Genomic DNA, 26,967 nt, shown 5'->3' with positions numbered 1-26,967 from the left:
GCAAAGATCGTTTATGATGGGGGTTGAGCTGGGCAGCTAGGGAGCCAGTGAGGAGGCAAGACTGGTTCCAGGGTGAGCCTATGAAGTTCAGAGAAAGGGGATGCCATTGTGAGGTAAGAAATGGAGGTCTTTCAAATCTCATGGGCAATGAGGTACCAGAGAGGTTTTTGATGACTTTTCAAAGTCAACATTTTATCAGGAGGCTGATTCTGTGAGTTTGAGAGCATCCTGAGCTACAGAGTTGAGAACTTTGTCTACAAACATGCGAGCGGCCGAGGCATTTTGGAAATTCAGTCAGATACATTCTGACCTGTAGGTGGTAAGGCTGGAAGCAGGAGACAAGGAAGTCCACTGTATTTAACTGGGTGTGCTGGAGTAAGTCACTGCGCTCTGGACTCCAGACTCCTCGTTTGGGTAACAGGGAAGGGGGCGGGGAAGAAGTAATGAGACACAACTGTTCATCTGCCTTGGGGCTGTGTCCTTAAGGGGTGGAGTCAAGGAACACAGAAGACTTTCTGGGACGTGCCACCAAGCTAGAGCATTTCTAATCACACCCCGAGCTGGGGACAAGGGCTTCTCGCTCCCTGCTGGTGGCTGCTCCAGCAGTCCTAAGGAACCCTGCCTTCCTGTTGGGTTGGCCATCATAGCAGGTGAGGTAAACCCTGCAGCCTCTGGGACCGGAGTGAGTGCCCTGAGAGGCCTCTGTGTGCCCAGCCGGCCTGTCATACTGCTCTCTTAGGCCGCTGAGCTCACCTGAGAACTGGCGATGTGTATTCTGCCCTCACTGCTCCTGCTGACTCCTGTCCTCTCACTGGGTAAGTTGCACGGGTCTAGTGACCCTCACAGGGTCTGGCCTCTGGGGACCCGGTACAGCAGCCAGACTGTGCCTAGGTCAGATGTGGCTGAGCACACTCCATCCCCGGAGCACAGAGAGGGCCTTGCTAGGGGTACACTGTAGGAACAAGATCGGATTGGGGGCCTGTCTAGAGCACCCTTTCTTGGGCAGGTGATAGGGCTCTGAAGTCTCTCAGGCCTACCTCACCCTCTCCTTTGTCCTTCTCCTACCCACCTCCAGGCCAGACCACATGGGGCGTCTCCAGTCCCAAGGATGTGCAGGGCTTAAAGGGGTCTTGCCTGCTCATTCCCTGCGTCTTCAGCTTCCCGGACAACGTGAAGGTGTCTGATGGCATCACAGCCATCTGGTACTATGACTACTCGGGCAGTCGGCAGGTGGTGATCCACTCGGGGGACCCCACGCAGGTGGTGGAGCGCTTCAGGGGCCGAGCTGAGCTGATGGGGAACATGGACCACAAGGTGTGCAACCTGTTGCTCAAAGACCTGCAGCCTGAGGACTCCGGCAACTACCACTTCCGCTTTGAGATCAGTGATGTCAACCGCTGGTCAGATGTCAGAGGCACCAAGGTCACTGTGACAAGTGAGGAGGCTGAGGACCGGCCACTGCCAGGGACTTCCAGGCTATTGCTGTAACCCTATCCTTTGGCCTGGACCTTACCCAGGTCTTCGGCCTCAGCTCCTGCTCTGGTGTTGACCTGACGCTGTTTCTCTCTGTGACATTGGGGTGGGGGTGGGGGGGCGGTGATCATCTAAAAATTCTCCTTTCCTTGAAGTCCCCCTGACCAGGGCTCACCCTTTGGTTGGGGTCTTTGGGGCAGAGGTTTAAGGTGAGATGAAGGGCTAGCCCTGAGAATCTGTGTCTTTGTTTTCAGATGACCCCAGCGCTCCGACTATTACTGCCCCAAAGGAGCTGCGTGAGGGCACAGAGGTGAACTTCAACTGCTCTACACCCTACGTGTGCCTGCAGAAGAAGGCCAACCTGCAGTGGGAAGGCCAGGACCCCACTCACGCTGTCACCTCCAGTCACCAGAGCCTCGAGCCCACTGGCGTCAGTCACCAGGAGACCCTACATATGGCCTTATCCTGGCGGGACCATGGCCGGGCCCTGCGCTGTCAGTTCTCACTGGCCACGCGCAGCAGTCAGAAAGAGATTCACCTCCAAGTGCAGCGTGAGTGTGCTACACCCTTGTCACTGAACACCATTTCTGTGGCTCCCTGATGAAAAAAAGCTTGCCTGGTCCCTAGGAACAGACCCTTAGTCTCAGAGCCTTCAGGTGCCTTCAGGCCTTCAGGCAGGGCCCATGGAGAGACCGCTCTCACCTCACAGCCCATGCTTTTAATCCCAGTACCAGGGAGATAGAGACACGTGGATCTCTGGGGCTTGCTGGCCAGACAGCCTAACCTACTTGGCAAGTTCCAGGTCAATGAGACTCTGCCTGAAGAAACAAGGTAGATAGCACCTGAAGAACAGCATCCAAGGCTGACCTGTGGCCTCCATATGTGTATATATGTATGCACTCTATATCTGTGACCACTACACATACACACACACACACACACACACACACACACACACACACACACACTCACACACACACTCACTCATGCACACGTGATGGGGGTGGGGGATTCTTAGTATTCTTAGTCCCTTGCTTATACATTTTTCTGAGAGCTAATGTTTGCTGTCTGTGGTCCCCTGCCATGAAGTGGCTAGTCCCTTTCCAATAGCTACCGGAAGCCACCAAGGCAAATAGAGCACTCGTGATCGTATCAATGTAACTTATCCAAACAAAATGTAGACAGTGTTATGACACAGTGTTATAACACATGGGCCATTGATAGCCACACACTGGTAGCCATTGATAGCCACACACTGATAGCCATTGATAGCCACACACTGATAGCCATTGATAGCCACACACTGATAGCCATTGATAGCCACACATTGATAGCCATTGATAGCCACACATAGGCCAAACACCACATTTTTAGAGCCTCATTGGAAAAGGAGGGAGGTAGGACTGCATTAGGGGACAGATGACACTGAGTCTGGGGTGCCAACACCCTGCCACCCTCATGCACCGTACCTGACATCCCATCATGCTTTGCAGATGCCCCCAAAGGTGTGGAGATCCTCCTCAGCTCCTCAGGAAAGAACATTCTTCCAGGGGATCTGGTCACACTCACCTGTCAAGTGAACAGCAGCTATCCTGCTGTCACTTCTGTGCAGTGGGTCAAGGACGGAGTGAGCCTCGAAGCCAATGGACGTGTGCTGCAGCTGTCCTCGGCAACCTGGAATGATTCTGGGGTCTACACCTGTGAAGCAATGAATCCTGTGGGCTCTCTGGTATCACCCCCGGTCAGCCTCCATGTTTTTAGTAAGTCCTGGATGAGGCTGGATCTACTAGAGAGCTGAGGGAACCTGGTGGCACGATACCATCAGAGGTCTGCATACCCATGCTAATACCTTCTCACAGGGGGCAAGTCAGGAGGGCCCTGGGAAGTGGGATAAAGAGACTCAGGGTGACTCCAGGAGGCTCCTGCTATATGGGGTGGGGATGGGGCTCAGTATAACATGTAGAGATTGAAGCTGACTGTTATCCAGAACTCTAAGGGTGTGTCCTATGATGTTCTTGCAGTGGCTGAGGTCAAGATGATCCCAGCAGGGCCCATTTTGGAAAACGACACAGTGACACTGTTCTGCAGCACCCCCAAGGAGGCACCCCAGGAGCTCCACTACAGCTGGTACAAGAACCACATTCTTCTGGAAAATGTCCACTCCCCCACCTTGCACCTGCCTGCAGTCACCAGGGCCAATACCGGCTTCTATTTCTGTGAGGTGCAGAACACCCAGGGCCGTGAGCGCTCCGGCTCAGTGAGTGTGGTGGTCAGACGTAAGTGGCTAGTATGTGGGGCAGCAGATGTCACCAGAGTAGGTCCAAAGGGTGGGTGGAGTCCCTGCAAGAAGTTGGGGTCCCTGGCATAGCATCTTCGAGACCCTTGACCCAGATGTGGACTACACAGCCAAATGGGGTTGAATGTATGCACAGCTCTGCACCCCTACACAAGGCTGACCTTCCCAGACTCAGTCTCCTCCTATGTTTACAAGTATTTTACTTAGAAAAAAGTTCAATCCTATGAAAAGTTGTAGGAAACACTCAAAAACATTCAACATATACTTTTAGTCTAGATTCTCTGCCTGTTGACATCATGTTGCAGGCACTGTATCTTGTCTCTGAATGTGCACCTGGGTTGTATTGTTCATTCCATACACATGTGCACACGTGTACATATACATATATATCATAACTCATTCTGTAGACATCTGTACACATGCACATGTTACTTACATACCTTCCTACAGATGCATTTAGAATTATGATGGAGCTATACCACAAAGAACTTTTCTCACACCTTTAGCCCCAGAACTCAGGATGCAGAGACTAGTGGGTAACTGTGAGTTCTGGGCTAGCCAGGGCTACATAGTGAGATCCTGTCACAAAAAAAGAAAAAAAGAATCAAAGTTGAAAAAGCATCTGCTACATCCAGGTACTGAATGCGGGAGTCTGGTTCAGTCAGCCTTAAACATGCATGCATCAGACTCATGTTAGCTACATTCGGGTCAAGCTAGCTAACAGGTGCCTACTTCACAATTAAGTGCTAGCTAGTCTGTGACGTCACTGAATGCCTGCATCCAAAGCCTACTGATAGCACAATACACCAGAGTGCCTGGGGCTCTCCTAGGCTTGGTCCCGTATATGGCTGACCATTCAGTAGCATGAGAGAGGGTCATACTGTAACTTGCTAGCCTAGGCAAAGACCAGCATCCCAAAGTACAGTTTATACAGACTTTCACCCCACCATAAAGGAGAAAAATCCCGAGTGGAGCCATCATTGGTATGTATGTGCCTGGAGTTGCGTGTGTAGGGTCTGTTCACACCTCACCTTGCCAGTGCTCGTCTCCCAAGATTACCTTGTACATAACTCTCAAACAAGGATCACACCAGGAAATGTGATGCTGATTCCAGACTTTATGGGCAGTCCTTGATCTTTCCCTGTCCTTCTCGGAGGCTACCCCTCAGTTTGCAATTGCCTGAGATGTACTCGACTGGGAAGGCCACAGGTGTGACTCTGTGTCTGCCTTGGAGCATCTCATTAGGAGACTCAGGGTCAGTTTTTCCTGTACTGCTAATGGTCCCTTCGATCACTTGACAAAAGTGCTGCCCTCTGTCTGGAGTGTTCTGGTTTTCTCATCTTTAAAATGAGGCACTGGTCAGGCATGGTAGTACAGTGCTGTAATCTATCACTGGGGTGGCTGAGGCAGAAGGATCACCAGTTTGAGGCCAGCTTGGTTACAAAGTGAGAACCTACTTTGGGACCCTGTCCTCCATTTGCAGTGTGGGCACGAGGGCTAGCCTGGCTAACAGAGAGATTTGCCCATCCTGAGGGTAAAGTATATTTAGCATGTGCTCAAGAAGGTCTGAGATCACTCTGTTCCAGGGCTCTGTGGGGCAAAGGGAATGCACAGGCTACAACAGGGGATCCAGGAAGTGACCTGCCTGAGGATGACCAGCCACCTCTGGTTCCCACACAGACCCACCCCTTGCTCCAGTCCTGACTACCTTCCTGGAGACACAGGCTGGGTTCATGGGCATCTTCCATTGCTCTGTGGTCAGTGAGCCCCTGGCCACACTGGTGCTGTCTCACGGAGGTCTCACGCTGGCCTCCAGCTCTGGAGAAAATGACTTCAACCCTCGCTTCAGCATTTCCTCGACCCCCAACTCCCTACGCCTAGAGATCCGAGACTTGCAGCCCGCTGACAGCGGGGAGTACACATGTTCAGCCACCAACTCCCTTGGAAACTCAGCTTCCAGCCTGGACTTCCATGCTAATGGTAATGTGGGCATGCACTGTGGGGGCCACCAGTGGAGGGCTCAGGGAGGAGGCCTCTTTTTTCCTAGCAGTCCTAAGGACTCAACTGAGGGACCAAACTCTGGCTAGGCCCCATGGAAGACCTGAGTAATACAGTCACTCCAGCCTTAGAGATTTCTGGAAGAAAAGGCAAAAAGGGAAATGTAGTGGATCAAATTATTTCTCCCTGCATCTCTGGTTCTGTACTTGGAGGGTCCTTTATAGGCATCCATTTATTTTGTATTTCTTAAGTTTTGGGGGCAGGGTCTTTGCTGGGCATTAGATGTGGGAGACAGAGAAATAGGAGCACATACTGCTCTTCCTTCCGAGGCCCTGGTAGACATAGCTAATCCATCATGCCAGATTTTTGTTGTTGTTTTTCTCCCCACCTCATCTAGTCATGCAGTGCTGGGGACTAAGCCCTGGCCTTCAGGCATGCTAGGCAGGTACTCTGTCAACTGGGCTATGTCCCCAGCCCTCAAGCCAGGTAACGTAAGCGGGGCTTGATGTAATCTGGGCTTCAGTACATCTGAATTGCTAGTCAAGGCCACAAAGCCCAAATAGGCATGTGAATAGAGGAGACATCGAGAGGGCTTCTTGCAGCAGGGGGGACAAGGGGCCAGGGCCCTCACAGCCAACCAAGCCTGTTCTCTGTCCCTCCTCCAGTGGCCCGACTCCTCATCAGCCCTTCAGCACAGGTTGTGGAAGGACAGGCAGTGACTCTGAACTGCAGGAGTGGCCTGAGGCCAGCATCGGACACTCGCTTCTCCTGGTACCTGAATGGAGCACTACTTCTCGAGGGATCCAGCAGCAGCCTCCTGCTTCCTGTAGCCTCCCGTGCTGATGCTGGCTCATACTACTGTAGAGTGCAGGCTGGCCCCAGCACCAGCGGCCCCTCCCTGCCTACTGTCCTCACTGTGTTCTGTGAGTTGACCTGGTTACTGGCCACTGCCCACTGTGTGGGATCATCCCATTGGGACTGCTAGCCACCCCCTTCCATATCCTCCTGACCCTGGGGTTCACAACAGAGAGTGGTCATAGGCCTTGCTGCAATGGACGTATCAACCTAGGGTGGAAGCAGGGGGAAGGAGGGAGATCTCCTTTATAGCTCCCTATGTCCTGCTCTCCAGACCCAGCCCTTGCTCCTACATTGTACCATGGCTCTACATCCCAGCTTGTCCTGTCCTAAGATACCACAATTCAAAAGATGTGCATGTGCCCCACAGGCTGAATGGCCCCTCTGTGTCCCCCAAGGGTGATGCTCCATATGAGTTCTAGGGGCTGATGATACAAGGGTCATACTTGAGGGCCTCCCCTAGCAAGTATGTTCATGGGTTTTCTAGTGCCTGAGTGGGATTATGTGGAGCCTGGTCTGCTAGCTGTCTTTTGGCCACGTGCTTTGAGAAATCTCTAGAATGGAATCATTTTTTTTTAAGCACTTGCCTAGCATGTACAAGACTCTGTGTTCAACTCTAGAACCATTTAGCGACTCCTCCTGTTGCTGTACAAAAACAACATGAGGAAGTGTGGGCTTGCTCTGGCTCTCAACTTGGAGTGCAGCCCATCAAGGCGGAGGAGGGCAGCTGGTCTGCGGTCAGGAAGCAGAGAGACGAAGGCTGACGCTCAGCTCCTTTTTATTCTGTCTGGGACCCTGGCCCATGGAATGATGCCACCCACCTTTACGGTGGATCATCCCACATCAATTAATTCAACCTAGAAGCTCCACAGACATGCCCACAGGTTCATCTTCTAGATGATTCTCGAGCCTTCAAGTTGACTTTATTCACCATCAAAACTGCCAAAAACAGCCACAAAGCTAGAGAGGCCATTTGTAGTGATATCTAGTATGTCAGGATCTGGGTTGGGGAACAAATGAAGGGGGAATGAACTTGGAGGCATTGCTCAGTGACGGGGTGGGTGTATTAGCGGCAGTCTTGGGGACTGCTCTGAGGATGTTCTGCTTCAGATGGGACACGCAAGGTGGCTGATAATATAATACCTTGATTCCAGCTGGAAAATGTCACCCCTTCTGGGAAGACTCAGTTCAGCAGCAGGTCACAGTTTGAGATGTGGAACCCAGATGAATGCCAATGTCGTCTGGGTACCCTTGTGCTGTGGCCACCCCACACAGCTGTTTGTGGCTGCTCGGTGTGCTTCTTGGAGCCTAGCTGGGCTGAAGTGGACATTGGGCTCTAGCAGTAGCCATGAAATGAGTGCCTAATGCTCTTCCTCTCCACAGACCCCCCAAGAAAGCCCACATTCACGGCCAGGCTGGATTTGGATACCTCCGGTGATGGGGCTGGACGGCGTGGCCTCCTCTCATGCCATGTAGACAGCGATCCCCCAGCCCAGCTACAGCTTCTCCACAAGGGCCATGTTGTGGCCACTTCTCTGCCATCAAGGTGCGGGAGCTCCTCCTCACGCACAAAGATCAGCAGAGCCTCCAACTCACTGAGTGTCGAGATCCAGAACCCAATGTTAGAGGACGAGGGCACGTACCTGTGTGAGGCTAGCAACACACTGGGCAACTCCTCTGCCTCAGCCACCTTCAATGCTAAGGGTAAGGAGTAGAGAAGGACTGAGGGAGCTATACCCTGAGCTCAGACTACCCCTGCACTGAGCAAATTGACCAGGCAAAACAACCTCCATCCACAGTGGGAGGAAACAGAGGGACCTTCAATGTCCCTCCCCCCACATCAAGGGAGGGGGACCATCCTGGGACTTCAAGGCTCACCTCTGAGAAAGCACAGAGGGGCTGCCTATCCCTCCATGCCTTTTCCATGCCCCTCTACACCCCCACGTCTTATTGGCTTTCCTCTCCATCCTTCCCTGCTCAAAGTTGGAAACCCAAGCTAGGGCCAGGGTGGGCTTTAAGTGAGGCTCACCAGAGAGAGACCAGTGAGCCCCTGCTGCTTATCCTTCAGCCACTGTCCTGGTCATCACGCCGTCGGACACACTGCATGAGGGCACAGAGGCCAACTTAACTTGCAATGTGAGCCAGGAAGTTGCTGACAGCCCTGCCAACTTCTCTTGGTTCCGGAATGGAGTGCTGTGGACCGAGGGACCACTGGAGACTATAAGGCTGCAGCCCGTGGCCAGGACCGATGCTGCCATCTATGCCTGCCGTCTCCTCACTGAGGATGGGGCTCAGCTCTCGGCTCCTGTGGTCCTAAGTGTGCTGTGTGGGTGATGGTTAAGGGCATCACAGCTTGGAGGGCAGAGGGGTCGGGGTGTGTGTGTAATGGGCCAGGAGGGTAGAGGAGCCTAGGAGGCAGGGGGACCTGAGTGGTGGAGGGACCTGGGGATGGAGGGGCCTGGGGGATGGAGGGACCTGGGGGTGGAGGGACCTGGGGGCCACAGGGTTGGGGTTGGGGACCTGGAGAGATAAATGCCAGCCTAGAACAACCAGATGGGCCTATGGAGAGGACACACGGTGACAGGTAGAATGTAGTGAGATTGGCTAGAGTAGCCTGAGTAACTACCCCTACTCTGGTTCATGCAGATGCCCCAGACCCTCCCAAGCTGTCAGCCCTCCTGGATGTGGCTCAGGGCCACATGGCTGTGTTCATCTGCACTGTGGACAGCCATCCCCTGGCTCACCTGTCTCTATTCCGTGGGGAGCATCTCCTGGCCACCAACTTGGAACCGCAGCGTCCATCCCATGGCAGGATCCAGGCCAAGGCCACAACCAACTCCCTCCAGTTAGAGGTTCGAGAACTAGGTCTTGAGGACTCTGGAAGCTACCTCTGCAAGGCCACGAATGTTCTCGGGTCAGCCAATAGCTCACTCTTCTTCCAGGTCAGAGGTAAGTGTCAGCCCTCTGACACTAGGCTGGACCCTGAGCTCTGGAGCTGCTCGGGTCCGACACTGCTGTGAGGTCCATGCAGACACTTTGGTGTGCAGTTTGCAGCCTGCACAGGTCTCCCTGGACTTCCACCGGCACTAACTGCCCATAAGGAAGCAGAGGTAACCGAGCAGGTGGCTTGTTGCGCCTGGAGCCTGCCTCCCTCTCTCCCCTCCTGATCTTTTGAGACAGGGAGTCTCTGAACTCACCATGTATCCACGCCAGCCTCAGACTCCTGCCTCAGCTTCCTTAGTGCTAGGATTACAGATGTGAGCTACCATGCCCAGCTGGTTAGGGAATTTTCTAACATAACTTACTTTGTAATGTAATTGTGTTTCATTTAAACATTCTCATACAAAATCCAGTGCATGCATGTTATACATGTGTATATGTATACATATTCTCACAAATAATATATTCATCTTCTTTATTCATATATGTATAGAGACATATGCATATATTCATATATGTATAATATATTCATATATTACTTATATGTATACATATATGCACATATACCCTCCGCAGAAAGTCTACCAGAGCATGCATCCATGGTGGCATACACCTGTAAGCCAGGCATTTCAGGAGGCAGAAGCAAGGAGATAGCAAGTTCAAAGTCAGCCTGGGGTACATATGTCTCAACAAAACAACACAAAAAGTCTATGTAGGCAAATACACCAGAAAAAAGGAAAGACAGTGTCCATAAGGCCAGGGCCAAAGAGACATACATACTTCTCTCAGAATGTGAAGCAGTCACAATTTGGGACGTTTGCTTTGGTTCTGTCTGTCTTTTCTAGCTTATTATGTCCATTTCTTAGGCAGAGAGATTGAGGGTCGTGGGAGCCTCTTGAAGGAACAGGAGCAGCAGCCCTGCTGACTGTGACTAGTTTAGTTCTGGTCTTGGCTTTTTTCACTGCTCTGATCGATCCCCCCCCTCCCCCCCACTGCCTGACCCCTGATTCCTCTGTGCCCACACTCCACTCTCTGGGCTGTCATGACCTACATCGTGGGTGAAGGACTTGGCCAGAGAAGGCTGGGACAAAACAGCTGTTGTCAACCTTCAGACCCTAGGCTACCCATGCTGAGTTCAGTTTAGAGTCGGTTCAGTGGCCCTCAGCATGACCAGCCCCCCTCTGGCAGTGCTTGTGTGGCCAAACCATCATTTCTTAGGGCTAACACATGGAGGTGGTGGGCCAAGTACTGGGTGTGGACATATAAGCTCCATTCTGCTAAGGCTCACCTGCCACAGAACAAAACCCAAACTTCAAGTGTTACATACTGTTAATCCCAACCCTCAAGAGGCTGAAGCAAGAGATCATCATAAATTCCAGGCCATCCTGGGCTACCTACTGAGTTCCAGGCCAACCTGAGCTACAGAGGAAAACTCTCTCTCTCAAAAAAAAAAAAAAAAAAAAACAAACACCAAATCAACGGACCAACCAACTCATACCAAACCAAAAGGCAAACCAAAGCAGAGATCCACACGCCAGGTGGTAAGAAGGGTCAGGACAAGGTGGATTCAGGGAAGAAAGGGTCAGGAAGACAAAGACACAGAACTGAGGGAGCCCTGGTCAGCTACAGACTCGGGACTGGGACTCTCCACTTCTGGAGACATAAACAGTACAGACAATGGGAGGGATGGCTGCAAGCCCTCATCTACCCTGTTTTCTCCTCACAGGAGCCTGGGTCCAGGTTTCACCATCACCTGAGCTCCAGGAGGGCCAGGCTGTGGTCCTGAGCTGCCAGGTACCCACAGAGGTCCCCAAGGGGACCTCATACCAGTGGTATCAGGATGGCCGGCCCCTCCAGGCGTCAACCTCATCCACACTCCGCATTGCAGCCATAAGTCTGAGGCAAGCTGGCGCCTACCACTGCCAAGCTCAGGCTCCAGACACAGCTACTGCCAGCCTGGCTGCCCCTGTCAGCCTCCATGTATCCTGTAAGGCTGGTTCTCACTCATGTGGGGGAAGGGAGGTGTTCCACAACAGACCTTGTATGAGGGACATCCTAGTCACGTCCTCCTGACCCTCCTCATCTGATGTAGACACCCCACGCCAGCCCACACTCAGTGCCCTGCTGAGCACAGGCCCCGCACGACTCGGCCTCCTGGTGTGCAGTGTACGCAGTGACCCTCCCGCTCAGCTGCGGCTCTTGCACCGGAACCGCCTCGTGGCCTCTACCCTACAAGGCCCAGAGGAACCGGCGAGCAGTGATCCCCGGCTGCATGTGACTGTGAGCACCAATGAACTGCACCTGGAGATCCACTCCGCAGGACTGGAGGATGATGGCACCTATATCTGTGAGGCCACCAACACACTGGGCCAGGCCTCTGCTACAGCCGACTTCGATGCCCAGGGTCAGTGCGGAACAGCAGAGGAGATGCAGTAGGTTCTAGAAGTCTAGGAGCAGAAGCACAAGCCCCACCCCTACGCTAATTGGGGGTGTGGTTTCTGGACTTGGGGTACAAGAAAGGCCTTGTTTAAAAACTAGGTGCCCAGTGCATAAAACTAACCAGAAAAGGCATCTCAAGAGACATCACAGCTGTTCAGGGAACCTTTTTCACTCATTTGCCTTAGCCGGGGCCAGGGAGGGGCTTGGGACTAGCTGGGCTTTGAAGAACTCTACTCAGGACCCCCAGGTTCAGCCTGTGAACTCCTCTAGCAAGAGTGTTCCTGGGAGCTTGGAGTGTCTCAGTAGCAGAGCTGACGGGCCCATGAGGAGACACAGCTCTAAGACCCTCACTTGTGACTTCCTCCTTTCTCCAGCTGTGCGTGTGATGGCGTGGCCCAATACCACTGTGCAGGAGGGGCAGTGGGTGAACCTGACCTGCTTGGTATGGACCACCAAGCAGGCCCCACTCAGCTACACATGGTACAAGGGTTGGCAACAGCTCCCTGGTGCCCGTTCCATCTCTCTGACCAATGTCACAGTCGTAGACGCTACTTCCTACCGCTGTGGTGTGGGGCTCCCTGGCCAGGCACCTCATCTCTCCAGACCTGTCACCCTGGATGTCCTCTGTGAGTCTGGCTGGGTGTGAGCAGTGAGTGACAGAAGCTCACAGGGTGTGGGAGAGCCTCCTAGTGTGCAGCCTAAGAACTCAACTACTAGCCCGCTGTGGAGCACTGGACAAGGGACCTTAGGAGCTGGGGGGAGGCCGGGCAGTGGTGGCGCACGCCTTTAATCCCAGCACTGGGGGGGAGGGGCAGAGCCAGGCAGATCTCTGTGAGTTCAAGGCCAGCCTGGTCTACAGAGCGAGATCCAGGACAGGCACCAAAACTACAGAGAAACCCTGTCTTGAAAAACAAACAAACAAACAAACAAACAAACAAAAGGTTGGGGGGAATGGGGACAGGTCCTCTGCCTTTCTAGGCAGAGGAGCAGAGGCCCTGACTGGACAGTAGGGAACTCTCCTGCAAGCTGGCCTTCTCAAGTCTGCTTCTGAACTCTGTGAATGCTTCCTGGATCTCTACAGATGCCCCCCGAAGCCTGCGGCTGACCTACCTCCTAGAGACCCAGGGCAGGCGGCTGGCCCTGGTATTATGTACTGTGGATAGTCGCCCACCTGCCCAGCTAGCTCTCAGCCATGGCGGCCACCTTCTAGCCTCTTCAACTGAAGCCTCTGTCCCCAACACCCTGCGCCTGGAGCTTCGGGACCCAAGGCCTAGCGATGAGGGTCTCTATAGCTGTTCTGCCCACAGCCCATTGGGCAAGGCCAACACATCCCTGGAGCTTCGGCTAGAAGGTGAAATAGGGCTAGACCAAGGTTGCGGGGGAGAGAACTGCCTGGAATGTCCAGCTGGGCCACGCTGACCCTGGACTCCTTGGTTCAGGTGTACAAGTGACGATGGATCCCTCTGCTACTGTGGCCGAGGGGGAGCCTGTCACAGTGACCTGCGAGGACCCTGCTGCCCTCCCACCCACCCTCTATGCCTGGTTTCACAATGGCCATTGGCTTCAGGAGGGGCCGGCTTCCTCACTCCAGTTTCTGGTGACTACACGGGCTCACGCCGGCGCCTACTTCTGCCAGGTGCACGACACTCAGGGCACACGCAGCTCCCGACCTGCCACCCTGCAAGTTCACTGTGAGCAGGGGCTCCTTAGCTGTGGCTTTCCAGGTTGAGGGTGGCAGAGGGTGCACTTGGTTAGGGTGGACATGGAAGGTCTAGAAATGGGCGCTTGGGGAAAAGAGGGCATTAGCGATGATGATGGACATTATGGCCACAGGCTCTTGATAAGGCATAATTTTTAGGAAAGGGACATTCGTCTGGAAACTTAGCCTCACCAACATTGGGCAGATGGGCAGTGAGCCTTGCATGCCTCGCCAGGGCCCCCATCTGTGTTCTGGCCTACCTCTAGATGCCCCTCGGGATGCTGCCCTGTCTTCCTTTCGAGACTCGAGGACCAGGCTCACGGTCGTGATACAGTGCACTGTGGACAGCGAACCCCCTGCTGAGCTGGTCCTAACCCACAATGGCCAGGTGCTAGCTGCCAGCCAGGAGCTTCACAGCTCTCCATCGGGGCTAGGCCACGTCCAGGTAGCCCGAAACGCTCTTCGACTGCAGGTGCAGGGCGTGGCTGGGGGCGATGATGATGCCTATGTCTGTACAGCCCGAAATGCACTGGGCTCCATCAGTACCACCCAGAAGCTCCCGAGGGAGACTGGTGAGCGGGACAGGGGTGAGGAGGGGGCAGGGTTTGGGATTCTTGTGTTGTGGGGCTGGATCCCATGTGAGGGCCTGCCATCCTGAAGGAATGTGAACTACTCCCTCCCTGAGAAGCCAAGTCCGCTGGGGAGGCATGGCTTCATGAAGGGGTAGGCTATCCCGAGGGGATGATCCAGCCCTACCATCGAAGTAAGGAAGGAGTAGGAGGAGACAAATCCTGGCCTCACACACCCTTCACTGTCGACGCCTGGGGTGGGAGCAAGATAGAGGCCCACCTTTGGGAATCCCGGTCTGAGGGCAAGATGCAGCCTCACCCTTCAGATGACCTCTGATGCTGGAGGCACAGCCCTGCCATGGGAACCTCAGAACACAGATGTGATCATGCTGTTTTTTTATGATCAGTCTAAGGAGAGACATAGCTCCACTGCGGAGGGCCTTGAGCCCAAGATAGACTGAGGTCACCCCACAATGCACAGATCCCTGACCGTTTACCTGCCCTTGTACCACAGATATACATGTGGCAGCTGAGCCAGGCTTGGATGTGCCAGAGGGCAGAGCCCTGAACCTAAGCTGCCACCTCCCTGCTGGCTCCAAGCCCACGGGCAACTCTACCTTCACATGGTTCTGGAACCGCCATCTACTACATACAGCTCCTGGGCCCACACTCCCCTTCACCCATGTGACCCGGTCTCAGGCTGGGCTGTACCACTGCAGGGCTGACCTCCCCACTGGGGTCACCACCTCCGCTCCCGTCTTGCTCCGTGTCCTCTGTAAGTATGAGCCCACCTCTGCCTTGTCTCTTTACATCTCGTCGGTCTGTATCAGGTCTTGTCCTCTGCGCAGAGTAAGCGCTTCATAGGTATGGGGTCTTGGAGTACTAGCACCCCCACTGGCTGGCTGTATGTGGTTGTGTATCGATGCGTTCATTCTCTACCTTTGAAATGGAGGACACATTCATCCTGCCCTCTTGGGATGAATAGAGAAGATAGAGCAGCTAAGTGCCTGGTACACAGTAGGCCATCATTAGCCTTGGTTTTCCCACTCCATTCTTCATCTACGCCCAAGCTGTATCAATCAGCTGCTGCTTAGTAACAAGTTATCCCAAATTCACAATTCTATGGGCTAGAAATTTGGGCAGGGCTCAGCTGGGCAGTTCTTGTCTCCTGGCTGCAGTTGTCTAGAGGCTCTGCTGAAATTGAGCAGTCTGAGAAGGCCTCACCTGGTGACTGAGAAGGCCTCACCTGGTAACTGAAGATTGGCCGTAGGTGGCCAGCAGGCTGGCCTGGGCTTTCCACATGGTTGTTTCAGGAAGTAGAAGAGAAGCTGCAAGATGTCTTGAGATCCAGTCCCAAAGCCCCACAATGCCACTTTAGAAATGTGTCCGCATATTCTTCTGTGTACGTGTGTGTGACGTGTGTATACGCATGTACCTCTTTGTGCACGTGGAGGCCACTTCACTGTCTCTATTACTCTCCACTCCATCTTTTGAGTCAGGGTCTCTCACTGAACCAATTCAGCAAGCTTGGCTGTCCACAGAGCTCCAGGGATCCTCCTGGCTCTGATACCACAGTGCTAGGATTCTAGCCTTTTCCATGAGTGCTGGGGCTCAAACACAGATCATCCACACGTTTATGCAGCAACCACTTTACCGACTAAGGCACCTTCCCATCCCCCATGATGTCACTTTTGCCTCAGGAGTGAGGAAATGAGCTCCACTACTTCACGGCTGTACAGCAAGTCACAGCCGAGGGAGAGATTTGTGTGGATTTCTAGTCACCACACACTTCCTCCCTACAGATCCTCCCCAGAAGCCCGCTCTGACTGTGTTTGTGGAGCCTCAGGGTGGCCTCCACGGCATCCTCGACTGTCGAGTGGACAGTGAGCCCCTGGCCAGCCTCACCCTCCACCTGGGCAGTCAACTAGTAGCCTCCAACAAACCCCAGGGTGTTCCCACCCAACCCCACGTTCACGTCTCTGCCTCTCCTAACGCCTTGAGACTGGACGTAGAGGAACTCGGACCCAGCCATCAGGGGGAGTACGTGTGCACAGCATCCAACATCCTGGGCTCTGCCTCAGCCTCGGCCTACTTTGGGACCAGAGGTGAGAATGGTTCTCCCAGTCACTGGAATCACTCTGCACAAAGATTCTCATGTCCTACTCGGATCCCTTCTGCACCAGACAGCTGGGCTGTCTAGTCCAAACGGATTGCTTGGGGCTCCCTTGCACAGGGCCTGGAGATGAAGTGAAAGTTAAAATCAGTTCTGCTGTGGTTGGGTCACCTCAGGGGGGAGTGGCGGGGCCCTGAAGCCCAGAGACCTCCCTCAGCCCCTTCTTCATGTTGCAGCCCTGCACCGGCTACAATTGTTCCAGCGGCTGCTCTGGGTACTGGGACTTCTGGCGGCCTTCCTGGGCCTGCTGCTGGGCCTGGGAGCCTGGCACACCTGGAGGTGGGTCCGGAACTGGGTGGGGGACTGGGGTACTTCATGCTGCTCGTCTTATTCCCCCCAGTGTCCCCCAAATCTTTAGAGGGAAATTCTCCTCTACAGAGCTCATGACCCTCAAATTTCCTACCCTGCCCTCTCCAAATTTGGGGATCCCCTCCCAAATCACCTCTGCAGTTTATCTTGCAGTAGCTTTCCTTTGCTTGGGTCTGCTCTGTGCTGAAGAAAGAGCTGGGGAGCCCTGAAGAAAGACAGGTGCCCCCTGCTGTGCAGGGCTGTCCTGCTCTGCAGTGGAGGAGTCTGGGGGGCTGCAGGGAGGGGACTCTTACTCAGTCTGCTCTGGCCCGTGCAGAAAGAGGCATTCTCATAAGATGAGTGTGAACGAGAATTCAGCAGAGATGGCCACTCACAAAGACACTATGCAGGTATCCAGTCAACATAGGTGGGCGTGTGTGGGTGTAACCATGTCCATCTGGCATCTAGACAACGTTTTCATCTAGAGGATAGCACCAGCCCCGGGGTGGTTGGGAGAGGAGCACAGGAACCCGGGTTTCCTTGGGGAACAGGGGGAGCCTTTCTGACTGAGGCTCAGGGTAGCTATGTGTTTGCTGGGCACATGACTTGGAGGTACGAGTAGCTTTATCAAGACATAGTTTCTGATCCCTCTTCCTCCATTTCGAAGTCTTTCCTCCTCAAGTCGGAGCCTGCCTGTCACTAGGCAGGAGAGGAAGGCCATTTCCCTTCCCTCAGTGTATCCCTCTTCTGTGGATGACCTCTTCCTAGGACCCCAGTAAGTGTGGGACCTTCCTTGACCCAGGGTTTCTTTATGGGAAGCTCCTAGCTCTGGATGCAGCCACACATGGACCGCCATCTGATGCCACACCCCTGAGCTGATGGATGACTCACCTGCCCTCAGGAGGAGAAGGAGGTTGCCACTGTCTAACAAGTCAGGTGTTGTGAACAAGGTCCTGCCTACCGCTGTACAAGCAGCATGGCAGCATCTGATTTTCCGTGACCTGCATCCCAAGCCTCTTGCTCCTAAGAAGAACGGATGGAGAGAGGTGGAATGGAGGTCAACCAGCTGCCGCCAGGGCTCTGAGACTGAGTCAGCCAGGTTGTCCACTTCTCTCTGTGAAGCTTTGCCTCTTTCTCTTCAAAGGCCAACTTGGACCTTCTTGAAAGGTCAGAACAGCATCTGGGTCCTCGCGGACTTGCTAAGATACTCTGTACCAGACGGAATATAACTCAGGCTGTTTTAACAGAGACTGAATACAGTGACCTCGGCGTGACAGAGTTTTGTTTTTCTCTCCTATACTGGTTATGCTATGGTGGTATAAGATATTGGGGCTCTTCTCTCTTGCTTTTCTCCATCCCCCAAATGTTGCCTTTGGTTACGAAGCTCAGGTGACTGCAGTGAGCTTGGCCCTACAGTGAAGAGTGGAGTCAAGGGCATGCCCATTCCCATGGTCCGTAGAATTGGAAAGCGTTGTCAACTCCACCCACTTCTCACCAGCTAGAATCTGGTCACACAGACACACTGTGCTGCAAGGGAGACTGGGAAATGTACTTTTTATTCTGAGTCTTGACTACATTTAGAACCTGTATTTCTGAAAGATCCCAACCGTGGACTCAGCCCTAGGACATCTGACGTTGGAGAGAGTGCCATTAGTAAGCCAGGCTCTGACTCAGTTTCCCTGGCCATTCTGGTTCTGAGTTTCCTGGAAGGAGAAATCCCTCTAATATGATAAAACTGAGGAAACCAAGGTTTGGTGGCCCCTAGGTGTCTTATCTTAGTTACTATTCTTTTGCCGTAAAGAGACACAATGACCAAGATAACTCTTATAAAAGAAAATATTTAGCTGGGGGTTTGCTTACAATTTTAGAGGGTTAGTTCACGATCATCATGGTGGGAAGCAGACAGTCGGGGCACTGGAGTAACAACTGAGAACTTTATATCCCAGGCAGCAGGTGCAGGGGGAGAGGGAGGGAGGGAGGGAGGGAGGGAGGGAGAGAGAGAGAGAGAGAGAGAGAGAGAGAGAGAGAGAGAGAGAGAGAGAGAGACTAGACCTGGTATGGACTGCTGAAACCTCAGAGCCCACCCCCAGAGACACACCTACTCCAACAAGGCCACACCTCCTAATCCTTCCCAAACAGCTCATCTACTAGGGACAAAGCATTCAGACATACGAGCTCACGGGGGCCATTCTCAGTCAAACCACCACACTCAGTAGGGCAAGGGCATGCCAGGCAGACATCTTTGTACAGGGTCCGACACCTGGCAGAAGAAGTAACTCATCCTACTCCCTCCCACCCCAACAGCCATACCAGCTCTTTCAAGAGTGAAGAACAGACAGGGAGGGGTGTTACCTGTCCAAGCGTGAACAAGCATCCTTGCCCTGGGCATTCCTGCCCTGGGCACATCCCTCTACACAGCAAAGTGAACAGCTGTATACATTTCCTGAACACCTATGCTCCAGCATCTGTTAAAACAAATGAGTATCACCAAGAAGGAATGCGGTGCTCCTGGGAGGTCAGGGATGGAGGGGAACCAGGCCTACAGTCGGTTGGGGACTCCTGCTGTAGCCTGGTAGTAGATGGTAAAAGAAACAAAGGGCCTGGAGCCGAGAGCCTGGAGAGCAGTGGGGTCGGGGGAGGAGCTAGAAGGTTGGGGATGAGGCAGGAAGGGGGGCCTGTGTGGCCAAGGTGGTGCTCTTGCTTGTTCTAGGCCCATTTCCTCCCTTCTCTTCTTTCCTTCCTCCCCCACCCCAGACAAGGTCTCCTGGAGCTCAAGCTGACTTCAATCTCATTAAGCAGCTGAGAGTGGATGACCTTGAACTTCTGATCCTCCTCAGGCCCCGTTTCTTTTTGTGCCTGAATACCATAGTTTCTCCGGGAGCCTGTGTAGCATGTTCCTCCAATAAACTTCCATTCCAAAATACAACGGGAGTCAATTTTCTTCTTGCAACCAAAATGTCTAGGCTAGAATTTAGAGAATTCAATGATTAAATTCTAGTGTCTCAGACACCATCTGTGGGCATGTGGCCAGGGTGTGTAACTCACAGGACGCTTGCCTCATACTGTCTACCGAAGTCATCTGTGTCCGTTCCTGCTCCTCAGAGCTCCTATGATGGGATCCTCACTCCTAAGGACCAGCACAGGTTTGGCATACAGCCGGTGACACTTGTTTTTTTACATTTTTGCTGAGTAGAAGGGCAGGAAACCAGCTTCAATCCAGAGGCAGGACACAGAGAGGGGAAACCTGGTGCAGCAAGATATCCAGGCTATCAGGCATGACCAAAGGGTGGTGGGGGCAGCGGGTTTGGGAACGTGTGACTTGGGAGTCTTTGTCTGCTCACATGTCCTTCCAAGGGGCTGTGTTGAAGAATGTCCAGAGAGGTTAGCTGGCTCAATCCCCAGTGGTCCAAAGCCCTTGGACCTCAGAAATAAACCTGAAACTCAAATCTAACATAATCACATGGTAAGTGTGTTAGCTCAATGGCATTTCCAAATGTAAGTACATCCATGTAATCCACATCAAATCAAGAAACGGAAATGCCAAGCCGGGCGGTGGTGGCACACACCTTTAATCCCAGCACTTGGGAGGCAGAGGCAGGTGGATCTCTGTGAGTTTGAGGACAGCCTGGGCTACAGAGTGAGTTCCAGGAAAGGCTCCAAAGCTACACAGAGAAATACTGTCTCAAAAAAACAAAATAAAAAAACCCCCACAAAACAGAAATGCCAGCACCCCACAAAACCCCACTCCCAACACCGCCCCTGCCCCCCTCAGTGTAGCTACTAGCTTAACTTCTAACGCTATAGATATGATTTTTCCTGTGTTCGAGCTTTATAAAAATGGCATCATACTTTAAGAATGACAACTTTGTGAAATGATTTGCCAATGCCCATTAAGGGTAAAATATTCTTCCCTTGACCTTGACATTCTATTCTTGGGCATCTACTCGGGAAAAATAAGGGCTTAATCACCCTGAGATTTGTACTAGTATGTTCATAACAACATTATCCATCATAGCCAGAAACTGAAATAATAAGTATACTACAGCAGTGGGATGCTCCATGCAGATACGAGAAGCTGCACCTGCAGATGGCCACATGAGTATGGTCCTCAAATGTTCAGTGGAGGAGCTGGAAGTTAGGGTCACAGCTGTATGGAGCAGTGACGTTCAGTGGAGGGGCTGGCAGCTAGGGTCACAGCTGTATGGAGCAGTGACGTTCAGTGGAGGGGCTGGCAGCTAGGGTCACAGCTGTATGGAGCAGTGACGTTCAGTGGAGGGGCTGGCAGCTAGGGTCACAGCTGTATGGAGCAGTGACGTTCAGTGGAGGGGCTGGCAGCTAGGGTCACAGCTGTATGGAGCAGTGATGTTCAGTGGAGGGGCTGGCAGCTAGGGTCACAGCTGTATGGAGCAGTGACGTTCAGTGGAGGGGCTGGCAGCTAGGGTCACAGCTGTATGGAGCAGTGACGTTCAGTGGAGGGGCTGGCAGCTAGGGTCACAGCTGTATGGAGCAGTGACGTTCAGTGGAGGGGCTGGCAGCTAGGGTCACAGCTGTATGGAGCAGTGACGTTCAGTGGAGGGGCTGGCAGCTAGGGTCACAGCTGTATGGAGCAGTGATGTTCAGTGGAGGGGCTGGCAGCTAGGGTCACAGCTGTATGGAGCAGTGACGTTCAGTGGAGGGGCTGGCAGCTAGGGTCACAGCTGTACGTAGCAGTGACTTTTCTCACTGCTGTATCAAAGCACCAGGACTAAAGCAATGTAAGGAAGGAAGGGTTTATTTTTTTGGCTCACGGTTAGGAGGAGGCACAGTCTCACCTTGGTGGGGAAGGTGGCAGCCAAAGGGGCTCCAGCTGGCAGGAGCAGGAGGCAGCTGGTCACACTGTATCAGTAAGGAGGCAGAGAGAGACCAGTGACGGTACCGTTGGCTTCCTACCTTTCCTCTTCCTACCCAGGCTAGGACACCAGCCCATCGGGCACTGCTGCCCACGTTTGGGGTGGGTCTTCCCATCTCAGTCAAAACTCTCTGGAAACATTCTCACTGACGTGCCCTGCGGTGTGTCTCCTAGGTGACTCCAAACCCAATCAAGTTCGCAATGAAGTCCAAGGACAGGCAGAGTTAAGCAGCAGGATAGAGGTCAATACAGCGGCTACTGATGGGCGACAGGGATTGGCAGGAGCCACATGAGTGTGTTCACTCTGTGGAAGTTTAGTGAACTGCTCATTTTCTGAACATACATATTTTGGCAAGAAAGATTATTTAAAAAATCTGCCGCTTAACCTGGGTGTTGTGCTGTGGACCTGCAGCCCCAGCCTCTCCAGGCTGAGGTGGGAAGATCCCTTGAGCCCAGGAGACTGAGACCAGTGTGAGCAGGCAACACAGCAAAACTTCATCCCTTAAAAACAGAACAAGTGGAATACGGAGATGCATGCTTTTAATCCCAGCACTCGGGAGGCAGAGGCAGGCTTGGTCTACACAATGAGACCTGTCTCAACAACAATAATAACAACATAATAAATAAGTAAGAAACAGAAAGGAAGGAAAGAAAAAAATTCCTCCTTTTATGTCAGAGACCCAGAACCCGAGCTGCTTATCCAAATTCTGGCTGATTTCTTGGGTTTCTAAGCACTGGTTGACCCACCAAAGAACAAATGCTTCCCCTTGGATGTTCTGGGCTGTCAGGGATGGAGCCTTGATTGTGACTTTGGGGACTTCCATGCATGCCCATCACTGTTTCTGAAGTACCTGAGCACCAGCCTGGCATCTCCAGGCACCACCCCGGACATTGCCTGTGAGCTGGAATGGGCAGTGCCTGTCTCAGACACCGTGCTCTGGGCTATCACAGGCTAAGGCCCATTTGCAGATGGGGAGAGCACTGGTGCCCATTCTGAGCTCTGGCGCGGTTTTCAGGACACTCCCTGATGCACTTTTGAGAACGACACCAACAAACATTTGAAAAATCATTTTCCACGATGTTCCCAAGCATGATCAATGGTGTTCTGGGCTCTCCCCCTACCCCCAGCTTTGATCCACTGTTCCCCTTCCAACTGGAACCGCAAAGTGTAAATTAATGGTTGTTTAGAGAGCTTGGCATGAAAGCCCTTGACAAGTCTGGAAATTTCTCTGGATTTAGAAGCCATATAGTTCTTCAAGAATGACTAATCTCCGCATGGCTCAGAGGCTACAGCCCTCTTGTTTTATCTATCTATCTATCTATCTATCTATCTATCTATCTATCTACTTATTTTTGAGATAGGGTCTCACTTTGTAGCCCTAGCTAGCCTGGAACTCTCTGTAGACCAGGCTGGCCTTAAATTCATAGATATCCATCTGCCTCTGCCTCCCAAGTGCTGGGATGAAAGCTGTGCAACACCACACATGACCAGTTTTACTTCATATTTTTATTTTACTTTATTTTGAGTATCTTTGACAATTTTACATGCACACTGTATCTTGATCATACCCACTCCCGGGTGTCCCCTCTCAGCCCCCCACCAGACACCCTCCAATATGTCCCCTCCCATCTTCATGTCCTCTCGTTTATTTGTTTATTATTTATTTTTATAACCCGGAGTCCAATTAGTGCTGCCTGTTGGAATGGCGACTGTTCTCACTGGCTTGGTCTTGTGCAGGAAGCCACTGCTGCCATGCATTCATGAGTGCCATGACCATGTCAGTCCAGAACACAGCAGCTTGTAGTGCTCCTCCTCATCCCCTCTTCCCTGATGTCCCCTGAGCCTTTGGAGAACTGATACATAAGCCCCATTTAGGGCTGAGCACTCAACAGTCACTTACTCTCTGCATTCAGTTCTCTGGCCAAGGGTGAGAGCAGCACTAAGCTATGGGTATAAACAAATATTTAGAAAGCTGTTGGACGCCGGGTGCAGTGGCACACGCCTTTAATCCCAGCACTCAGGAGGCAGAGGCAGGTGGATCTCTGTGAATTTGAGGCCAGCCTGGTCTACAGAGCGAGATCCAGGACAGGCACCAAAACTATACAGAGAAACCCTTGTCTTGAAAAACAAAAAACAAAACATGTCCCATTTACTGAAATAACAGTAATAGGCTCCCTCCCAGGGTCTACAGTACCGGGCATAGATTCTCTCCTGTGGAGCAGGCCTCAGATCCACTCAGAAAGTGGTTGGTTACTCCCATAACCTTCATGTCACTATTGCCCCCACTGGGCACACCTTACCTGGCAGCTCACTACTGCAGCATTCAGGGTTCACCGCTGGGCAATGCCATTGATGACTTTTCTCCCCCAGAAACCTGATAGCACCTTCTGGCACTGTGAAAGTTAGCCATTAGGTCAGTTCCAGCTTGATTTCTGAATGTGCTGCAACCAAAGTGTGTTGTATATTCAGCAATATAGAGTCTTACCATCCAGTTGTTAGGCGACCAAGAGAAATGGCAACAGCCTCCTTTGTCTTATTAATTTTAGCTGGGCCAGGCTTCATACCAGGATGTACAGCAAATGCGTTCCCAGCCATCATGGTGCTTTTGGTCTGGTGAAAGAGAGGAAATGGGCAACTAGGAAGCCATGTGAGACACGCCATAGTGAGAGGTACCATGCAGGAATAATTACCTAGCTTTGGTAATCAGTGACAGCTTCCAAATAAGGAGAAATCACACTCTGCAGCACGAGCAGTTCCCCATTCACTGTAGCAGCCATAGTGCCCTTTGAAGGGCCTGCCTTCTTCTCTGCCCCTCTGCATTCCCATTAGGCTACATGTAGAGGACTCTCCAAATATCTACACCGGGGCTCTGCTCCACTTCCCTATCCTCAGCTTGTTTTAGGCTGAAGCTACCTAAAAGCCATCAACCAACTCTGTCAGATGGCACCTGCCTAGGGAATGGTACCACTCACAGTGGACAAGTATTCTTACTTCCATCAAACAATCAAGATAATTCTCCACAGGCTTTCCCATAGACCTGTCTCTCAGGTGATCTTAGATCCTGCCAGGTTAACAATTAACTCTAACTTTCTCAGCTCCTTTCAGCAGGAGAGAAGAGGCATCAGAGTGGGTCTGGACATGACAGACACCTCTGACTTATCCCTCCACTCCCCAGGCTCACCTTGCAGAAGGACAGGGAATTCAGTGGAAGGACAGCCTCTGCTGCCATCAGTATTTCTGGTGACCTCGCTTACTCATTTACAGGGAAAGGATGTGCAGCCTCTCCACCTGTCTGTCCTGGAGCCCCCAACATGACCAAAGCCAGTATTGTTACCCAAAAGGCAATAATTCACAGGCAAGTGACTTACTAAGGATGTGTTCCCAGGCAGACAGATAAAGAAGGGGAACAGGCCAGGGAGGACGCCAAGGACACATGCACACGAAAACCCTTGTAATCTTTTTGTAACAGTCTCAAATTCAGACCCACAGATTGTCCAGTGGAAGCAGCATTCATGAAAAATGTGATTATAGTGATACAGTTGAAAACTACTCATCTACAAGAATAGATGAGCTAAACACATAGGTAATAGGCTAGGTAAACCTCATGAACTGGGAAAATCCAATCTACACTCCAGACAAAGGCTAATCTCCTCTATACATAGAGGTCCTTCAAACTGTTAACAGAAAGACCAACCATTCACCAGAAAAATGGGCTACAAATGTGAATGAGTATGAGATAGATAGATAGATAGATAGATAGATAGATAGATAGATAGACAGACAGACAGACAGACGTACTTACACACACACAACTCGGTATCTAAAACAGCTTATGTAAGAAATCAGTAGTAGTGGCTTTCCTGTGGGAAATGAGAATTGAAAGGTTGGAGACTGCAGAGACAGGAAGACTTTCCTAAGCATTTTATACTTTCGTGTTTGGTTTTTGAGGCAGGGTCTTGCGGTACAGCTCAAGCTGCCTCTGGAGTGCTGGAATCACAGGCGTGCATCACGGCTCTCTTCTCTTTCAGTCCCCCTCACCTCTGCACATATGTGTACGTGTTTGTGTGGGGGAGGTACGTTAACCTGTGCGTGCATGTGTGGATGACTTTGAGTTTTCTCCTGTTACTCTCCATCATAATTTTTGAGATAGGGTCTCTTACTGAACCTGGAGCTCAACAATTTGCCTGTCTCTGTCCAGTCCAGCCCTTGGCTTAAAGGCATGTGCCACTGCTCTGGCTTTCTGTAGTTGCTGGAGATCTGAACTCATGATCACACAGCAGGCATTTTGCACTAAGCCATCACCCTGGTGACAGAGCCCGCCCTCCCCCTCCAGTTCAGGATGACCTCACACTTCCGAACGGGTCCTCTGCCTCCACCTGTTGGGATTGCAGGTGTGCACTGCCACATCTGGTTAATGTCATGCTAGGGATTGATCTCTCCTCTCTCTCTCTCTCTCTCTCTCTCTCTCTCTCTCTCTCTCTCTCTCTCTCTCTCTCTCTCCTGCCCTTGTCCCTCTCACCCTTCCCTTTCTCTTCCTCTCCCTATATTGCCCAGGCTGACAATCTTGAGTGTCCTGTCCTCACCCAAGTGGGCCCCACTGGCCTGATACTGTCTGATGTTTGAATGCTGTACATGTAGTTTTCTCTGTCATCAGACTTTCACATTCCAAATTCTTACAGCCAGTTTATTAACCAGCTTATTTCAAAGTTAAGTCTCTTGATATCTAAATGATTACGTACTATGTGAAGCGATCTTTACAATACAGAAAGTGATGTCCCTAAAATTTGGGTAAGGATCCCTCACGCCTGGGAAGGGGGTCTGTGGCACAGTACAGCTCTGCCCTGGCCATCGCCGCTCCTCCCCTGCGCTCACCACCATCGCCTTTTCCAGGAACCACAGTCTCCAGCCCCGTGGCCTCCACAAGGCCCCTAGGTACTCACGCGCGCGCCTCGGCGGCAGGTGGACAGCTACTTCCGAAGACTTCACTGCAGAGAAGGAATCCTCGTGCAGGACAGGTAGAAAGGCAGGTCCAGAGGTCACTCGGGAGACCAGGACCGGAGACCAGACAGCCAACAGCTGCGGGGGTCCCGCAGTCAATGCCTCCGCTCAGCACCGGGAGAGGTTCTCCAAGAACCTTCCCCGGAGCTTCCCGCCCTCCCCTCCCTCTGCCAGCGTGGGTAGGATTGCTACCGCCGAGGAGGGTCGCCCGGGCTCCCGCAGCGCGAGCTCAAGTCCCGCGGGCCAGTATAGGGACAGGGTCCCGCGAGGTGGCGCGGGGAGGGCTGAGGGCGAGAGGAGGCGGGCCCCCTGCAGCCGGGGTGGAGCCAAGAGCAGAGCCAGAGGAGGAG

The 26,967-nt window shown here is 52.4% G+C and overlaps 1 protein-coding gene across 1 annotated transcript; it reads left to right on the top strand.

Moving 5' to 3' along the window:
- The first annotated feature begins 766 nt into the window (after positions 1-766).
- Siglec1 (sialic acid binding Ig like lectin 1) lies at positions 767-17,993 on the top strand. Its single transcript, XM_059258942.1, has 21 exons — positions 767-815; positions 1,076-1,435; positions 1,728-2,024; positions 2,967-3,233; positions 3,495-3,749; positions 5,450-5,749; positions 6,433-6,690; positions 8,006-8,326; positions 8,691-8,948; positions 9,269-9,571; positions 11,289-11,549; positions 11,655-11,966; positions 12,376-12,627; positions 13,083-13,352; positions 13,441-13,692; positions 13,967-14,272; positions 14,784-15,044; positions 16,072-16,374; positions 16,619-16,721; positions 17,068-17,140; positions 17,550-17,993. The coding sequence occupies exons 1-21, from the start codon at positions 767-769 to the stop codon at positions 17,607-17,609; spliced, it is 5,121 nt and encodes a 1,706-aa protein (XP_059114925.1). The 3' UTR covers positions 17,610-17,993.
- Positions 17,994-26,967: the final 8,974 nt, after the last annotated feature.

The sequence above is a fragment of the Peromyscus eremicus genome, chromosome 4 (genome assembly GCF_949786415.1).
Source record: "Peromyscus eremicus chromosome 4, PerEre_H2_v1, whole genome shotgun sequence".
Classification (NCBI taxonomy): domain Eukaryota; kingdom Metazoa; phylum Chordata; class Mammalia; order Rodentia; family Cricetidae; genus Peromyscus; species Peromyscus eremicus.
The sequence above is the reverse complement of the archived record's forward strand: the minus strand, read 5'-3'. Positions and strand labels throughout refer to the sequence as shown.

Excerpts from the sequence above, each read along its gene's own strand:
- Siglec1 (XM_059258942.1), top strand. The coding sequence starts at position 767 with ATGTGTATTCTGCCCTCACTGCTCCTGCTGACTCCTGTCCTCTCACTG. Across the intron at positions 5,750-6,432 it reads CCTGGACTTCCATGCTAATG|TGGCCCGACTCCTCATCAGC; the intron begins GTAATGTGGGCA and ends TCCCTCCTCCAG. Across the intron at positions 13,353-13,440 it reads CCTGGAGCTTCGGCTAGAAG|GTGTACAAGTGACGATGGAT; the intron begins GTGAAATAGGGC and ends TCCTTGGTTCAG.